General features: G+C 34.7%; 1 protein-coding gene across 3 annotated transcripts in view; it reads left to right on the top strand.

The window, feature by feature from the left end:
- The window catches only part of RAB3IP (RAB3A interacting protein), a 44369-nt gene that overhangs the window by 4982 nt on the left and 21239 nt on the right, over window positions 1-18148 (top strand). For all 3 annotated transcript variants that reach the window (XM_080810540.1, XM_080810539.1, XM_080810541.1), the window contains exons 2-3: window positions 9616-9891; window positions 10634-10892. In XM_080810540.1, the coding sequence (XP_080666666.1) occupies window positions 9641-9891; window positions 10634-10892 (510 nt within the window). In that variant the 5' untranslated portion in view covers window positions 9616-9640. The remainder of the gene's footprint in view (window positions 1-9615; window positions 9892-10633; window positions 10893-18148) is intronic.

The raw sequence follows: 18148 nt of genomic DNA, 5'->3' as shown, positions 1-18148 counted from the left end.
CAGAGAAATTAAGTGACTTGTGCAAGTTTACACAGCTAGTTAATGACAAAATCTGAGCTAGAAAGAAGGTTTTCTAAAACTACTTTGATAAAATGCTCAGGATCCCCAAACATTTTAAAAACTCAGTTTCTCTAGTCTTGATATTCTCTCAAGGTGCTTACTGTTATATCTCTATTTTTGAAACAAAGGTAGCCTGGAATCACTCTCTGTACTCTTTCTGCTTTGCTGTTTATTCTCTCTCTAAAGACTCTTACTGTTTATTTAGCCAAAGAATATACGCCTCAGTGCCTGTTGAGTGTTGACATATATTCTTGCATATGCAAAATAAGGAGTCTTCTGCTATTAAGAAAACTATTGTAAAACGTTTTTTATATTTCTGTTCTAAGGATTTGTAGTTAAATACAATATTAGTAAGCCAGTTGTTAAGTTCTGAGTATTTTCTGAAAATCCTTAAAGAATCTGCAATAACTAGCATCTCTAAAACACATTTGCATCCTGTAGAATTGGTAAATGCAACTTAATTTGTGCTCTGTTTTAATAAGAGTGGAAAGATTGTATAGCTTGATTGACCATCTGACTAATTTTTCCCTTCGGTTATTAATTAAATTTATACTTACCAACATAGGATGCTTCTTTTTTTTTTTTTTTTAAAGATTTTATTTATTTATTTGACAGAGATTACAAGTAGGCAGAGAGGCAGGCAGAGAGAGAGGGGGAAGCAGACTCCATGCTGAGCAGAGAGCCTGATGCGGGGCCTGATCCCAGGACCCTGAGATCATTACCTGAGCCGAAGGCAGAGGCTTTAATGCACTGAGCCACCCAGGTGCCCCCATAGGACGCTTCTTAAAATATAAATGTGATCTTTTTTTGTTAATATCAAAATGTTTAGTGAATGTTAATGAGAAAATGATTACTATTTTTCCTCTTATTTATATAGTATTTGAATAAATTTGAAAGCTGTCTAATTGTGGAGAATTTCAAGTAAAATCAGTAGATGCAAAAACGTAGTGAACCTCAGAGTTCCTATCATTTAGCCCAGGAGTCAGCAAGAAGGGTCAGTCCTGCTACATCTACTCCCCTTCTTGTATTATTTTGAGTGAATTCAGACATTGTATACTTTCATCTGTGAATATCTCAGTATGTTTTTTTAAACAATGAAGGGCAGTTAGCTACAATATGGTTACACACTTTAAAAAATTAACAGTAATTCCTTGGTATGAAATAGCCGTGTTTTTCACATAACAGTAAGACCACAATAATAAAATCAAGCTTCTGTTTATTTCTACTTACATGCCCATCCCCAAGTTCTAAAAGAGGCTGAATAAGTATTTTATTTTATTTTATTTTATTTATTTTTTTTAAAAGATTTTATTTATTTGACAGAGATTACAAGTAGGCGGAGAGGCAGGCAGAGAGAGAGGAAGGGAAGCAGGCTCCCTGCTGAGCAGAGTCCGATGCGGGGCTCGATCCCAGGACCCTGAGATCATGACCTGAGCCGAAGGCAGAGGCTTAACCCACTGAGCCACCCAGGCGCCCCTGAATAAGTATTTTAAATTCCACATAGCAGCTAAATGAAGAAAGAAATGATGATAGCAAAGAAAATATAGGAGAATAGAATAGAACTCAAGGCAATAGTGAATGCTCATTTCACTAGCTGTGTGTTAGAGAAATGTTAGTTTTGGCTTCCTGGAAGTAAGACAAGGGTTCAGAGAGTAAACAGTACTCTGTTCAGAATGCTCAGTCACTTGTGGTTTGTTGAGTGAGACCTGTCTTAGAGAGCCTCTGTCTTGACCTACCCTTTCTCTGAATCCTGGCTCTTCCCCCCAGTTAGTTTTCCTTTTGAAGTGATTCTTGGATGTAGTGGAATCAGGTGGCAGAATTTCACCAGGGTTTGAATCCTAGCTGTTATTTATTGACCATTTGACTTTGACAAAATTAATTATTCTCTGAGCCTATTTCTTTTTCTGTTAAAAAAAAAAATCCCAGTTCAAAGGGATACTGTGAGGAATAACTAGAATAATGTATACTATGTATATGTGTGTATGTCATATGTACAGAATGTATGTGTATGTATAAATATAGGTGACACTATTTGAATGGTTTTCATGTGTGTGTATGTATGTATGTATATGTGCATCTCCATCCTTTCCAGTCTTGGAGGTATGGCCTTGACAGCCCTGGGTGTTATACGCAAATAATGAATCATGGAACACTACATCAGAAACTAATGAAGGACGGTATGGTGACTAATGTAACGTAGTATGCAAACAAACAAGCATTAGACCCTTGTAACCTCTTGGCTAGCCTGTTGCAATAACCTCTTAACCAATTGCCTCTAGTCTCTTTTCTCTAAAGTCCCTATTGCCTTAGGAGTCATTTTTTTCTAATGACTGCAGTACAGTGTATCTGTACTTGCTAAAGTGTAGATCTGACCATCTCCTCAGGATAAACTACAAGCAGCATTTTCCATGTTAAATGAAGCTTTTAATCTGTCACATATTTGCTTCTCCAGCCTGATTTTCTGTCACTCTCTCTTTTGTTGTTTCATTAGTGCCATTTTTCCCTGACTGTTCTGTTTTATTGCCCTGCCTTTTCCACCTATTGGATTCCTACTCAGCATTTAAAATAACTTATATTTTCCTTCTCCTTGAAACATTTCCTTCCTCCCACCCTTCTCCCCACAGCCCCCACGGTAACCATTTAGTGGCTCACAACAGGCCATGCGCTGTCTCTTCAGTTCATTTTCATAGTGCCATTCTTAGAACTTGGTGCCAGGATTTGCCCTGAGGAGATGTAAGCTGGCAATCATTCTTCCTTTCTAAATAGAATAAACACAATTGATAAAAAATTTTATTAAATGTACTAATATTGTATGTGGGTAAAATGTATTTAATAAATATGTTTTAAATGTTAGTGGTTTTTAAGGAAGTGAATTGTTGGGATTTGTAACACTTTAATTCATTATACACTATTGAAATAGCAACCTGATTTTTAATGACAGAAGCTGTTTCTTCCAAAATTCATGCTAAATTAAGAAGTCATTTGGGAATTAATAAAAGCATCTGGACTTTCCTCCCTGCTTTCCATCCTCCAGCAGTCTGTCAATAAATTGAAAGAGGAAAATAATACATATGTAAACATCTATGTCTGTTAAATACAGGATGTGGGTGCGCAGTATAAGTGTTTGCTTTGTTGAGGAGTATTTACAACAATACACTTGTAATTTTAACAATATATTTTTTTTAATTTTTAAAAAGATTTTATTTATTTATTTGACAGAGAGAGATCACAAGTAGGCAGAGAGGCAGGCAGAGAGAGTGAGAGGGAAGCAGGCTCCCTGCCGAGCAGAGAGCCCGATGCAGGACTCGATCCCAGGACCCTGAGATCATGACCTGAGCCGAAGGCAGCGGCTTAAACCACTGAGCCACCTAGGCGCCCCAACAATATTTTTAAACCAAACCAAACAACCATTGTTTTTTTTCTCTTTGATGAAGATGATGTTTGTGCTGAGATAGTGTGACAGAATATTTGGCAAGTATTAGTCAGAAGATACCTTAGAGATCATTATAATTAGTAATAATGAATTTTAATTGATCAGTGGCAGCCCTGGTACTAAGCCCTGATGAGTATTGTCTGAGTTAATGCTCAGACAGTACAGATCAGTACAGTCATTAACACCACCTCCCCATTTTTTCAGGTGAGAAATTCAGATTTAGAGCTCTGAGGTCAAGTTGTTAGTAACTGATTGAGCTAGGACTTCAGTCCAGTTCCAGAGTACAAGGTTTTTGTGAGGTAGCAAATACTGGTTGTCAGACCCTGGTCTTCCTTCTCACATACAGATACACTTACAACCTTAAAATCAGGATCTGGGTTGGGTCCAATTTCATCACTAAACAGATGAAGATATTTGGGCTCAGAGAAGTTTAATGTCCTGCCCAAGTTTGCATGTATAAGTTAGAGGCTGGTCAAAACTAAAACCTTACCTTTTTTCTTCAGGTACTTCTGTTTCTGTTCTGCTGTGATGCATATAACCTCCTGCGTTGGAAATTATTTACTTTCTGAAGCGTGTGCTTGGAGGAATGATAGTAAATACTGAATTAAAATTATTTAATTTTCAGATGTTAAATTGATATGGGAAAAGATTAAGATTATGGCTTTAAAGTGTTCCCCCCGCCCGCCAGAAGTAAATCCTTTGTTTCTCACTTGTTAAGTAAATCAAATAAGGGGAATGTGCTTTTTGTGGGAAAATGGATTTTATTTGTTCTTTTGAACTACTAATTTTGGACTAATATAAATTGAGTTTCTTGATTTCACTTAAATTATATATGCATATCAATTTTATCCAAGTGCTTCAGTTTTTAATTGAAAATATTGTACCAGCAATTCATCTTAATTTCTTGAGTTATCCTAAAGATGCCTTGTATTTTCAGTTAGAAAATTCATTTTAATTAGAAAAAAGAATTCTACAACATGTTATTAGGATTTCTCTAGGCATTCATTAAATGAGTTAATACATGTGAAATTCTTAGCAACAGTATCTGACACATAGTTAACTTTCAGTAAACATTGACTGTTGCTTTTGCTATGATAATACTGACTTCTAGAAAGAAAAATAACATGAAATACATACGGGTGATCAGAAGTAAATTGTTTTGATCAACTTTTCCTTATAATTCAATGTCAGCTTTATTGCTTAGAATTCAGTAATGATAAAACCAAATAGGCTGTAGTTCACTCATAAGAATTTAATGTGGTCAACCTTTTTCACACATTGGTAGTGCTCCTTAACAGGTTTAATTTATGAATTGGGATAATCTCCAAAAGAAATTAGGTTTTTCTGAATTACTCATTACTTGATGCAAAAAATAACACTGCTTAAAAATAGCAGCTTATTTTACTCATATAAAAACTTTGAATATGAAGTAATTCTTAAAGCTTCCATATATTTTAAAGAGCAAAAGATTTTCAGACGAGTGTGATTGGTGGCTCATTACCAGCTAAGTTACATTTTATGGAAATTGCATATGCTTGAAAAAGGGACTGAATTTAACCTTAAAATAATCTTTTCAGAAGTGACTTGAATTTAAACAAAGTTTAAATGTATCCTACAGAATGAAAACCTTGTAGGGATAGGCACTGACCAGAGGTCCTGTCCTAAGTGTTACGTGTGTTTCTTTTCATTCTCATCATGAAAGGTGGGAGACCCAAGCGAAAGTGGCGCCTGGGTGGCTCAGTTGGTTAAGCACCTGATTCTTGATTTCAGCTCAAATCATGATCTCAGGCTTGTGAGATTGAGCCCTGTAGCAGGGTACACGCTGGTTGTGGAGCCTGCTTGGAATTCTCCCACTCCCTCTCCCCCTGGTGACCCCTGCTTGAACGTATTCTTTCTTGCTAAACAAAACAAAACAGCCCAGGCACAGATTTCCAGATGAGGGCACCTAGGCACATGTTGGCCCAATAATTTGACAGAAGCAGGATTCAAACCCACCTCTCTTTGAGACTTGTATTTTACGTTCATTACTTTTACTTCAGTTTATAGCATATTTGTATTCTCCATAAAGGCTTGGCTTTCATACCTCAGACATGCCCAAAAAGCCCTTCCAAGGGCTTTGTCTTTCTCCTTAGTTCTTACTTTTACCTCATTCTTTAATTATACCAATTTTCAAAATAATGAATTGACTCCCTAGCACCTATCAAAGGGGACCAGTGAGATTTTGTTTTTATTTTTAATAACATCATGAATTCAGCGATTTAAAAGTATTTTTGTTTTAGTTTCTTACAGATACTATCTTTTTGATGTTCAGATTGTCCTATCTTTGGTTAGTGAGAATCCTTTTGATACCACTCCAGTAGTCTTTGATAGTTTCTTGCTTCCTGGTATAACAGGATGTTCCAGGGTCTTTTTGTACGTTACTGCGCTTGGCCTGGAAATCAGCCATTTCTCTAAGGAGCCCTTGTTCTTTTTTTGGTACGAAATGGTATTACGCTGGGCACAAGGGGTACTTACTCATTGCCCCTGAGTCAGTTACTGTTGTTATTACCACCTCAGTGGATAAATTTAGGAATTTTTTTGTTCTAATAGAATTTTTTTTTCTGATGGATTCATATTTAGAACTTCAGAATTTTTACTTCTTTGATTTTACATTTGTATCTCTTCTCATATGCTGAAAATCTTAATTTGGAATGACATTAACATAACTTATTTCCTTAATATTATAAAGAATGGTTTTATGACAGCAACATTAATAATGTGATCACTGAAAATAGTTAACAGCTTTTTTCACATTCTTTGGTCTTTGGAATATATTTGTTAAGTGTGTACAATTTTATGTTTTAAAACCATTTGCAGTAGCTCTTCTATGTGGTTAAGCTACTACCTCAATACACAGCTAAGTTTATTTGTTTTATTTTTAGGAATTCTTTTTTAAAATTTAGTATTGTTTTATCACTTACATGGTTCCAAGCTCAAATTCAAATCTACAAGGCAAGGTCCATTTGGAAGGGTTTAGCTTTCATACCTGTCTCCTCCTCCTGTTCTCTCCCTCTTCCCATAGATTACCTGTTTCTATTAGTTTTTGGTTTATCCTTCCACTTCTAAAATGTAAGTCTGCATCCATAGTAATACATCTATATGTCATATATACATATACAATTACAATTAAATATGTACATAGAAATAAATTTGTATTTTCTCCTTTCTTAGGTAAAAGGTAGCTTCCTGTGCATAGTTATTTATCTTGGTTTTTTTTTTTTTAAAGATTTTATTTATTTGACAGAGAGCGAGATCACAAGTAGGCAGAGAGGCAGGCAGAGGAAGAGGAGAAGCAGGCTCCCCGCTGAGCAGAGCCTGATGTGGGGCTCGATCCCAGGACCCTGAGACCATGACCTGAGCCGAAGGCAGAGGCTTAACCCACTGAGCCACCCAGGAGCCCCTTTATCTTGTTTTTAAATATGTCAGTATATCCTCAAGATCCCTTCATAGCAGTATGTAGATAGTATTTATTTCTTTTTAAGTTGTCTCATGCTTCATTATGAGGAGGTACATTAGCTCATTCAGCTTTTGCTATAACTAAGATTGTAGTCGGTCTTTTGCTAATGTTGCTAGCATTATGTATGTATCTGTTCTTCTGTATTTTAGTTTATTTTTGGGATAAAGCCCTGAAAATGGGCATGTTGGTTTAATGAATATGTCATTTTGCCAGATGTTGTCAAATTTTCCTCTATAGGATTTTTACCATTTTGCATTTCTAGAAATGCAAATGCTTTCACGTTCTATGATTTGGTGAACTTGTAAGGGTAATGATGTGAATTTAAAGTATGTGGGATGGATGAAAGGAAGTGTTAGATAGTTAGTGATAAAATGTCAAAGTTTAATGAAAACCTGTTTTCTCCTCGAAAGTGAATGGATTAGTAAACTATATTCAAGTGAAAATGAAATTTTCAGGGTTAGATGTTTGGTGTATGTTTGTCTGTATTATAGATAAGGAATGAATAATATTCTTTTGGATGAAAATAATAAATTGAGTATCAAATACCTTATATTCCTTGTTAATATGATCTTTCATTTAACAAGTGACTATTTTGGGTAAAAAAACAAGAATTAGTTTTATTTTGAGGACTCAAACTGTTTGCCACAACAAAGAAAACATTGATTGGATTTGAAATTTGGCAGTTGCAGATTTAATAGATACAGTTTTCATTGTCCATATATATATAATCTTGAAGGTTTGTGACATGTTGTAATTGTACTTTTGAAAGAGTATAAATATTGGGTCGCTTCTCCTTTCCCAGCTTTACTGCAGCCTTTTTGTTTAATGCTTGTCTTATTTTATTATTTTTTTAAAAAGATTTATTTATTTGTTGGGGTTGGGGGAGAGCACACATGTGCACAAGCAGGTAGAGGGAGAAGCACGCTCCCCGCTAAGCAAGGAGCCCAATGTCTGACTCCATCCCAGAACCCGGGGATTATGACCTGAGCCAAAGGCTGATGCTTAACTAACTGAGCCACCCAGGTGTCCCTCTTCTTGTCTTATTTTAAACACTTTTTATTAAGGATATGAAAGAGTAGAATTTTGCAGCTTAATGAATGAAATTTTTTGTATTATAAAGAAATTAGGAGTTACATTGGGGCCTGTGTTTGGGAATTTGGAAAGTTCTGGGAGGGTGTCACTAGTGATTAGCACATTTTTATTCTGGGAAGGAAAAAATTGGGAAAAGAGTTTGGATTCAGATCATAGAAGACTTGATTTTCAGGCTGTTAAATTTGGACTTTATTCTGTAGACACTGGAAAATCAATAAAGGATTTATAAGATTTACATCCTTCAAGTGAAAAATTTGAGGGGTATACTTTTTAGTTTTAATGTAACCTTGGTGATATAACTGAGTAGTTTTGAAATACTTTTTCCTTATGGAAAAACTGAAGTGTACATGTTATTGTTAATGGCTGACTATAGTAACAAATGTTTATTGAGGCCATACTGGGTGCCAGGTACACAGCACACTACTAAGTACTTTATTTGATTGGTCTCTTTTAATCCTTACAGCAACTTGGAGAATGGAGAGAATGTTGTCATACCCATTCTTACCCCATCAGAGGAGAAATTTAAGGCTTAGGGAAAGATAGCACATTATCCCAGATTGGATCCTAGACTTATAAATAAGACCATTATTGAGACAGTCTGTGAAATTTGACTGGGGCCTGTTGATTAGACGGTCATATCGATCAGTGTTAACTTCTTGACTTTGATGGTTTTGTGGTCAGACAGGAAAATGTCCTTGTACTGAAGATATATATATTGAGATACTAAGCAGTAATGGGCATCATGTCGCAAAACCCATTCGCAAATGGTCCAAAATGTTAACAATTTCATAATCTGGGTGAAAGGTACAGCAGCTCTTACCTAAATTTGAAATTGTCATTTGATCCTTGATCAGCATGAGTTTGAATTATCAGGGTCCACTTACATGTTGATTTTTTTGGATAAATACAGTACAGTACTATAAATGTATTTTCCTTTTGATTTTCCTAGTATTTTCTCTAGCTTTATTTTAAGAATACAGTATATAATACATATAAGTATCAAATCCTTGTTAGTTGACTGTGTATTGGTAAGGTTTCTGGTCAACAGGAGGCTAACAGTAGTTAAGATTTTGGGTAATCAAAAGTTATAAGTGGATTTTCAACTATGTGGGGATTTGGTACCCCAGCCCTGTGTTCCGAGTGTCAACTGTATGGTGTAATGTATGTATCTCATTCCAAGCATGTGTACATATCTTTACTGCCTTTCTCACTTACTCTGACTAATGTCATATGATAGACATTGATTAAAAATATCAAGCAAATTTTTATTTCTTCCTCATTGTACTTATTAATTTACTCAGTTGAACAGCATTAGCTATAACTTGCAAGTTCATTTCAAGTCACATTGTTTGCCTTTTGTAATATTTATACTCTGAGGTCACTTAATAAATGTTAAATGATTATGGTATTTTTTTCTTTGTTCCTTTAAGTTTATACTTTATATGGATTATTAGACATGTTTTAAAAGTTATGTGTCTTATTTAATTTTAAATATCACTATCAAAATAACTGCCTGCTTTTTGTTTTAACATAGGTTATCTTATGATGAGGCTTTTGCTATGGCTAATGACCCCTTGGAAGGCTTCCATGAAGTAAACCTTGCTTCACCTACTTCTCCAGACCTTCTTGGTGTGTATGAATCAGGAACTCAGGAGCAGACTACCTCACCAAGTGTCATCTATCGGCCACATCCTTCAACTCTGTGCTCTGCCCCAATTCAGGCTAATGCCTTAGATGTTTCCGACCTTCCCACGCAACCTGTATATTCATCCCCCAGACGTTTAAACTGTGCAGAAGTATCTAGTATCAGGTAGGAAATCTCAAGATCTGTATTTTGGAGTATCATGTTAAACAAATGGACAGTTGGTTTGGTTGCCTTGAGTTATACTATTTTAGGAAATTTGAATAAGCTTGTCCATGAAGAGGAGCAATACATATTAATGTTCAAGAGCAAGGGTCAGGAAACTTCTTATGTGAAGGGCCAGGTGGTAAATATTTTAGGCTTTGCTGACCATACAGTCTCTGTTGCAGCTATTCAGCTTTGCTGTTAAAGTATGAGAGCAGCCACAGACAGTACGTAAATGAATAAACTCCAGTCAGACTTCATGTATGGATATTGAATTTTGAGTTTCATGTAATTTTCTTATGCCACAAAATATTATTATTTTGATTTTTTTTTAAATTTTTTAATCATTTGGGAATGTAAAAATAAATCTTGGCTTGTGAGCCTTGTAAAACAGGTAGCAGGCTGGATTTAGCCTGTGTTTAGTTTGCTTACCCCGTTCTAGGGTAGGACTATTAAATAAAACTTTCTGTGATGATGAAAATGTGATAAGCCAGTGGCTGCATGTGGCTGCTAGACTTGAAATGTGTTAGCTTTAGCTTTGACTGATTTTAATTTTTAATTAATTAATAATTTATAAGTTAATTTTTAAATTATTGCTATTATTAAACATAATGGCTATCACATTGGGTAGTGCAGTTCTAGACCTTTGTGTTTATGCCAGTTCTGTGTGAGCATATACTGATGTTTTCTGAACTTTCCTTTATAGCATCCATGTTACAGATCCAGCGCCTTGTTCTACCTCTGGAGTCACAGCTGGGTTAACTAAATTAACTACGAGAAAGGACAACTGTAATGCAGAGAGGGAGTTTTTACAAGGTGCTACTATAACAGAGGCTTGTGATGGCAGCGACGATATTTTTGGGTTGAGTACTGATAGTCTGTCCCGTTTACGAAGCCCATCTGTTTTGGAAGTCAGAGAAAAGGGCTATGAAAGATTAAAAGAAGAACTTGCAAAAGCTCAGAGGGTAAGCAAAAAAGATGCTTTATTCTTCCATGTTTTGTATTTGAAAGTAAGATGTATTCATGACATGGGGCAACCCCAATGAAGTCTTTGCAGTTCTACATTTACCTTCCCATATGTACAGCCTTAGCTCCTGTTGGGCAGCATCGAGGCAACTGTGAAAATAATGGGATAGTAAAGAAGCTCACCTGAGAGTACACACTGCCTACATTGCCTGCTCCCTGTCTTATTACATCATCATTCATACCAAATTGGTGGGTTATGTTTCATGTGTGGGTTTTCCCTTTCTTGTGTGTGGTTGACTTTATGGCCCTTCACTTGAAGTCATTTAGTCCAAGTCATTTTATTTTGAGGAATTGTTTGGTAGTAATTATCTTTGGCATTCAGCTGGGCTTGAATATTTTCTGTATCTTATCTTGGAGAATTTTCTTTTCTTGGTAATTTGTTGTATTTCCCATTTGGTCATCTTTAAAGTTTCTGCTATCCCCAAATTTGTGGCTATTCTTATTCTTTTTCTGTGACTGTAATTAAATTTCAGAGGGAAATTTATAGCACCAAATATTTATAATTAGAAAAAAGGAAAAGTCTTAAATCAGCAGTCTAAAAATAACAAAATCAGAGCAAGCATAAGGAAGGAAGTAATAAAGAGCAATGTCAATGTCAATAAAGAGCAATTTCAATTGTCAATGAAATTGACAATTGAAAAACTAGAGAAAATGAATGAAACAAAGTGCTGATTCTCTAAAAATATCAACAAAACTGACAAACATCTAACAAGACTGACAAAAAAAAGACAAATTATCAATAGCAGGAATGAAGCAGGATATCACTACAGATGCTGCAGATGTGAAAAATACAGTAAAGGAATAATGTGAACAACTCTATATAAATTTGACAACTTAGGTTAAATGAACTAATTCACATTTAGAAACTTGAGAGGATAAGACATTCTATATGTGTAATTTTTAGCATGTTAGGTAATTTCACAAACATATATTCCCACCTTCTTTGCTACCATACTTGTCTCTTAAGAGTGTAACACTGATTTTTGTATCCCCGGTGCTTAGCATAATACAGTATGATGCCTGGCATATATTATGTCTTCTTATTAATGCTTCAATGAGTGGCTGATAACTAAATAGCTATGCGGATATGTTAAAGTATTTTTGATTAAATATTTTATCAAAAAGAAAAATCAGTAGTCTTTTATGTTTTTCCAAAGGAAAGGGGTGTGGTGAGATGTGATTGTAATCAGCTTCTGTCATCTGGATCTGACTCTCTTGTTTTAATATACAGTATTAAGTGAAATCATAGTTTATATAGAGGTAAACTATTGAGCATATATACCCATCATTGAGAATAAATCAGTGGTTCCTTATTGATCAGAACAAATTACTAATTTCTTAGGTCAAGTTGGGAATTTCTTTTGAAATTTTTAATGTGCTGTATTTAGAGGTCCTGTTGAGGTAATTGAAATAATAATGATATGTGAACACATACATATGGTGAATTATGAAGGGTATAGTATAGTATTAATACTTAGAGTTCAAGGCTTGAAAATACCTCTTGAATATGAAAATATTTCTTGAATTTTAGCAACTTATGAATCAAAATTATATCTATAGCCATTCTCTCTATTCTGATTATTCTTTTAAGAGAGACCAGATAGTTACCATCTTTCTATTCTTATACCTTTAACCTATTTTTGTCTTCGTATATAAAGTGAGTTTCTTGCAGGTGATTTATGATTAGGTTTTGCTTTTTTTAATCCTTTCCAGTAATCTCTGCCTTTTAATTGGTATATTTAAAACATTTACATTTAATGTGATATTGATATGGTTTGGTTTAAATCTGCCATTGTACTGTTTTGTTTTCTGTTTGTTCCATCTATTCCTTTTTCTTCTTTTTCTTTCTTTTATGCCTTCTTTTGGATTAATTCCACATTTTTTTTTGTGATCTCATCTTATCTCCTTTGGCTTATTAGGTATATACCTTTGCTGTGCTTAATAGTATGCATATTTAACTTATTCATGTCTACCTTCTGATGATGTTATACTACCTCACATATAATGTAAGAATCTTACAAAAGTGTACTGTCTGTAGCCTTTGTGCTGTAGTCATAGTCTGTTTCACTTGTTCATATGCTTAAACTCCGCAGTGCAGTTGCTATTTTTTGCACTGAACGGTTATCTCTTAAAGAGATTTAGATGATAAGAAAAGAATCTTTATATTTACCAGTGTAGCTGCCATTCCCATTGCTCTTCATTTCTTCATGTAAATCCTGATTTCCATCTGATAATCATTTTTCTTCTGGGAAGACATCTTTTAGCATTTTTGTTGTGTATGTTTGCTGGTGATAAATTATTTTTAGTTATGTATCTGAAAAGGTATCTTTTCCCCATCTTTGTTTTTGAAAGATACTTTCACTTGGTAAAGAATTCTAGGTTGATAGTTTTTCCTTGTAGTACTTTAAAGATGTTGCTCCAGTGTCTTCTAGCTTGCACTGTTTCTCACAAGTAGTGAGGCATTGTCCTTTGTTCCTCTGCATATGATGTACGATTCCTCCCCAGCACTGGCTGTAAGCACTTTGATTATGGTGTACCTTGGTGTAGTTTTCTTCATGTTTCTTGTGCTTGAGGTTTGTTGAGCTTCTTGAATCTGTGGTTTGTTAATTTTCATCGAATTTGGGAAGTTTGGGCTATTATTTCATAAAAAAAACTTTTACATACCTCCCCTATCTCTGCTCTCCTGACAAGCTCCTATTACATATTCAGTAGATGGCTTCAAGTTGTCCCACAGCTCATTGATGCTCTATTCATTTATGTTTTAATCTTTTTTTTTTTGTTTGTGTTTCATTGTGCGTAGTTTCTGTTGCTGTCTCTTTCTTCAGTGTCACTCCTTCAGCAGATTTAATCTGTAAATCCTATAAAGTGTATTTTTTATCTCAGACCTTGTGGTTTTCATCTCTGAAAGTTTGAGTTGGGTCTTTTTAATATTTTTTGCTGCTTAATAAGTTTAGTCTTTCCTCCAGCTTCTCAAACATATGAAATACAGTTTAATAACTGTTTTAATCCTGTCTAATAATGCTTTCTTCTTTTCGGGTGATAAGCTTGGCCAAATCGTAGGACTCACCTAATTTGTTTCCCATATTTGGAGGATCACTGTCTGTTGCCGGGTGCCTAGTGTCTTAAAAATTGTTTTATGTATTTTTTCCAGTTTTTTAGTTATGTCAGGTAGAGTTGTGAATGTGATCCTTGTTACTTTTTTTTTTTTTTAAGATTTTATTTATTTATTTGTCACAGAGAGAGAGAGCATACAAGCAGGCAGAGTGGCAGGCAGAGGTGGAGAGAAGCAGGCTCCCTGCTGAGCAAGGAGCCAATACAGGACTCCATCCCAGGACCCTGGGATCATGATCTGAGCTGAAGGCAGTGGCTTAACCAACTGAGCCACCCAGGCGTCCCCTTGTTACTCTATCTTGATTGGGAGTCAAAGTTCTATTTCTGTTTGTATTGTTTATTCTGCACCATCCTACTAACCCTAATCCAAAAACATACACTTAACACACATGGTCCAATAATTTTGAACTTCATGAGGATAAAGATTGTATGTGTTTTTTGCTCATGATTATATTTTGAACACATAATGGGTTCTCAGTATATTTTGTTGATTAAATGAATCTATACATATGTATACAGTTATATTATTGTAGAATAGACACACATATTAGTTAGGGACATGCTAGCTGCTAGTAAGCAACCCCTAAATTTTAGTGACTTTACCTAAAAGAAGTTAATTTTTATTTCTTGAGCATTCTGCGGCAAAGGCACATAGTTGATATGTAGTTCTTTATGAAATAATTCAGGGATCTGTGTTTCTTCTGTCTTGGATCTTTGTAGTCTTTTCGAATTTTACTGTTATCTTATCTAGCCAATGAAATGAAGGGAAAAGAAAGTTTGGAGAAAGGCGCACCATTCTAAAAAGCCTTGTCTTCGAAGTGATGCATAACTTCTGCTCATATTCCACTGGTGCAAACCAGTTTTCTGCTGATGCTTAGGTATGTGATGGGCTGGGAGGTGTAGTCCCTGGCTGGGCAGTGACTCCCAGCAACAAGTCCATACTGTGGATATGGGGAATACCCATGTGATCACTGATTTTGAGGTGCAGGGATGCCAGAGATGGTGTATTCTTCACTTATTTGCCCTTCCACAGGGCATTGCTGAAGACCAGTTTTGATGGACTTCTGAGGTAGAAGTTGGGCTTCAGTTTACCTTTATTTAAATGTTGCTTCCTGGACTCTACCCCAGATTCTGTTGAAATAAAAATTATTGTATTGAGGCTTAAGGATATGCATTTTTAATAAATTCCTTTGTTGATTATTGTATTTGCTACTTGTGATACCTACTGGTATAATGTGTTACTTCCAATTTTTAATTATTTTTCCTTAAAACAGAATGAAATAACTTGGAAAATAAAAATCAGTGGAATAGCTTGCAGCCAAATAAAGTCACCCAGAAACGCATACCTGTGTCAAAGTCATATTCAGCATGGTCCTACTAACTGTGGCCATGGTTCTCTGTCATAGTACTGACAGCATTGTACAAGACCCTGTAGGGGACAAAAATAAATCAGATTTGACCCTGTCTTTAGATGTTTACTAGTTGGGAAGAAAAGACTTGTATTACATGGTCATGTTTCACTGAATCTGAATCGTACATTTTTTCCCCATATTAACCATCATGACACTCATCATTGCCTACTTGTGTATGAACTTGGTCATAGTTGTTCATATTGTAATTAATTCAGTTGAATTGTGTGATTTGGGTTCTGTATTTGTTGGTCTTAATTACTGGCTTAAATATCTTGAAAATGGCCTCACTATGATAGGACATTGAAACAGAAAGGTATATAAAAAAAATCAGCTTTAAAGAGTTCTTATTATAAGTATAAAATGAACATTTATGTTAAAAAAATCATATCGTTTCATTGACAGCATTTTTTTCTTTTGATATAAAAATGTTTATCTTAAGAACCATAGTCTTAAGTTTGATGGAATATACTTGAACAGAGTCCTGAAGTTCTGTGTTTTGAATATCTCTCAAATTTCTTTTCTCCAGTACAACCACTCTAAATTTATATCTTGCCTAAAATACAGCAGTAATCAGTGAACTGTTTTTCTTGTCTCTAGTCTTTCTTTTTTTTTTTAAACCTCAGCAATCTCACCATACTTCCAAATGATAATTTTGAATTGCAAATCTGATTATTATCCTGTTTAAAATCCTTCAGTGACTTCTCATGGCCTTTGAGATAATCTCCCCTTGTCTTTAAAGGACTCCTGATTTCTAAGCCAGTGCTTTTTAGGATGGGCCATAAACCTACTTTTCTGGTATTATCTTTTTTGTGATGTTCATCCCTTCTTGTCTTTAACTACTACAAAACATACTAGCTTTAGCGTATGGATCAAGGGAGAAAACTCTGAAGAGGGAAATTGAGCTCATGTTGTAGAGAGCTTTTAGTATTTAAGGTGAGTTTTATACCACTTTGGTAGAGGAGCTATTCAAGAATTTTGCCTTCCTGAATGACATATGTATTGCTCTGATTGCAAATTTCTCAAGGAGCAGCATCTTACTTGGTTTCGTAGCTTGAGAATTACCATAGTGACCACGGAGTAGGAAATGTTGAATGAATTGACTTACTTTTCATATGTAATTATAAAATAGTGAAATTTTAGTGTTTGAAAGAACCTGGCATTAAATTTATGCAGTTATAGATTTATAAATTAACTCAGGGAGAACTGGCATCTATATGATATCTTTCTACTCAAGAACATGGTATGTCCTTCTGCCTCTTTGTTTAGGACTACCTGTGTTTTTGCATTTGCCAGTATTTTAAAGTTTTCATTTTGCATTGTAGTCTTCAGCATTTTGAAGGTTTTTTTTTTTGTTTTCAATGATTTTTGCCCAGTATTCTGTCTAGTCTGATATGATTCAGATTCTTATTTTTATTTGTATTACATTTTTTAGTATACTTCTGCCCATTCTTTTATTTTTAATCTATCTGAATCACTTCGTTTTAGGTATGTCTCTAATCTAAAGCTTAGAGATGGATTTTGCTTTTTTAAGCCAATCTGAAAATCATTTTCTTTTTAATTAGGTGAGTTGCATCTGTGCACATTTATTGATAAACATGCTACGTTTGGGCTTGTTTCTGTCACATAACTTTGAAATGTCTGCTGTGTGTGTATACAACCTTTTCCTATGTTGCTCTGTTTTCTTTGTGTCCTTCTCCTTTTTGGTATTTTGGAATGTTTGATTTCCATTCTAGTTGTTATCTTTCTTTAATCAAAGATATATATACTATATTGTAATTATATATATCTTAGTCTTTCTTTAGATACTGCCATTGTCTCCTGCCATAAGCAATACTAAACTTACCTGGTTACTGTTTTTCTCATATCATTTGATTTTAGTCAGACTGTTATTTCAGTGTTAATCTCTATGCTCTTAGATATATTTAGGTTTATACTAGTTGAGTTGTGTGCCTCAAGTTATAGTCCTTTACTTCCCATTAGTATTTAAGAAATATGTGAATTTAATTTCATCTTTCTCTTATATTTTATGTGTATTATTTTTATATTCCTAAAGCTTATAACATTTGAATAATTGTTTTGTCAGCTTTATCCCTATTAAAAAGATAGACTTTATTTTTTAGAGCAATTTTAAGTATGTAGTTAAAGTGAGAGGGTGGTACAGAATTCTCATTCACACTGTCCCTGCACTAACATAGCCTCTCAACACTATGAATGGTACATTTGTTATAATTCATGACCCCTAGATTGGTGTATCATTATCCCAGAGTCCAGAGTTTATATTAAGGTTCTCTTTGTTGTATGTTCTACTGATTTTGACAAGTCTATAATGACATGTATCAACCATTGTAGTTTTATCCAGAATAGTTTCACTGCCCTAAAAATCCTCTATTTTCTATTTATTCCTCCTCACTCACTAAATGCTAACAACCACTGACCTCTTTTTATGGTCTCCATGCTTTTACCTTCTCCAGAATGTCATATAGTTGGAATCCTACAGGATGTAACCTTTTCAGATTGGATTCTTTTGTTTAATAATATGCATTTATTTTCCCCCACGTCTTTTCATGACTTGTTAGCTTATTTCCTTTTAATGCAGAGTAATATTCCATCGTCTGGATGTACCAGAGTTTATTCATTCATCTGCTAAAGGACATTTTGGTTATTTCCAAGTT

Source organism: Martes martes (genome assembly GCF_963455335.1).
Source record: "Martes martes genome assembly, chromosome: 8".
Classification (NCBI taxonomy): Eukaryota; Metazoa; Chordata; class Mammalia; order Carnivora; family Mustelidae; genus Martes; species Martes martes.
The sequence above is the reverse complement of the archived record's forward strand: the minus strand, read 5'-3'. Positions and strand labels throughout refer to the sequence as shown.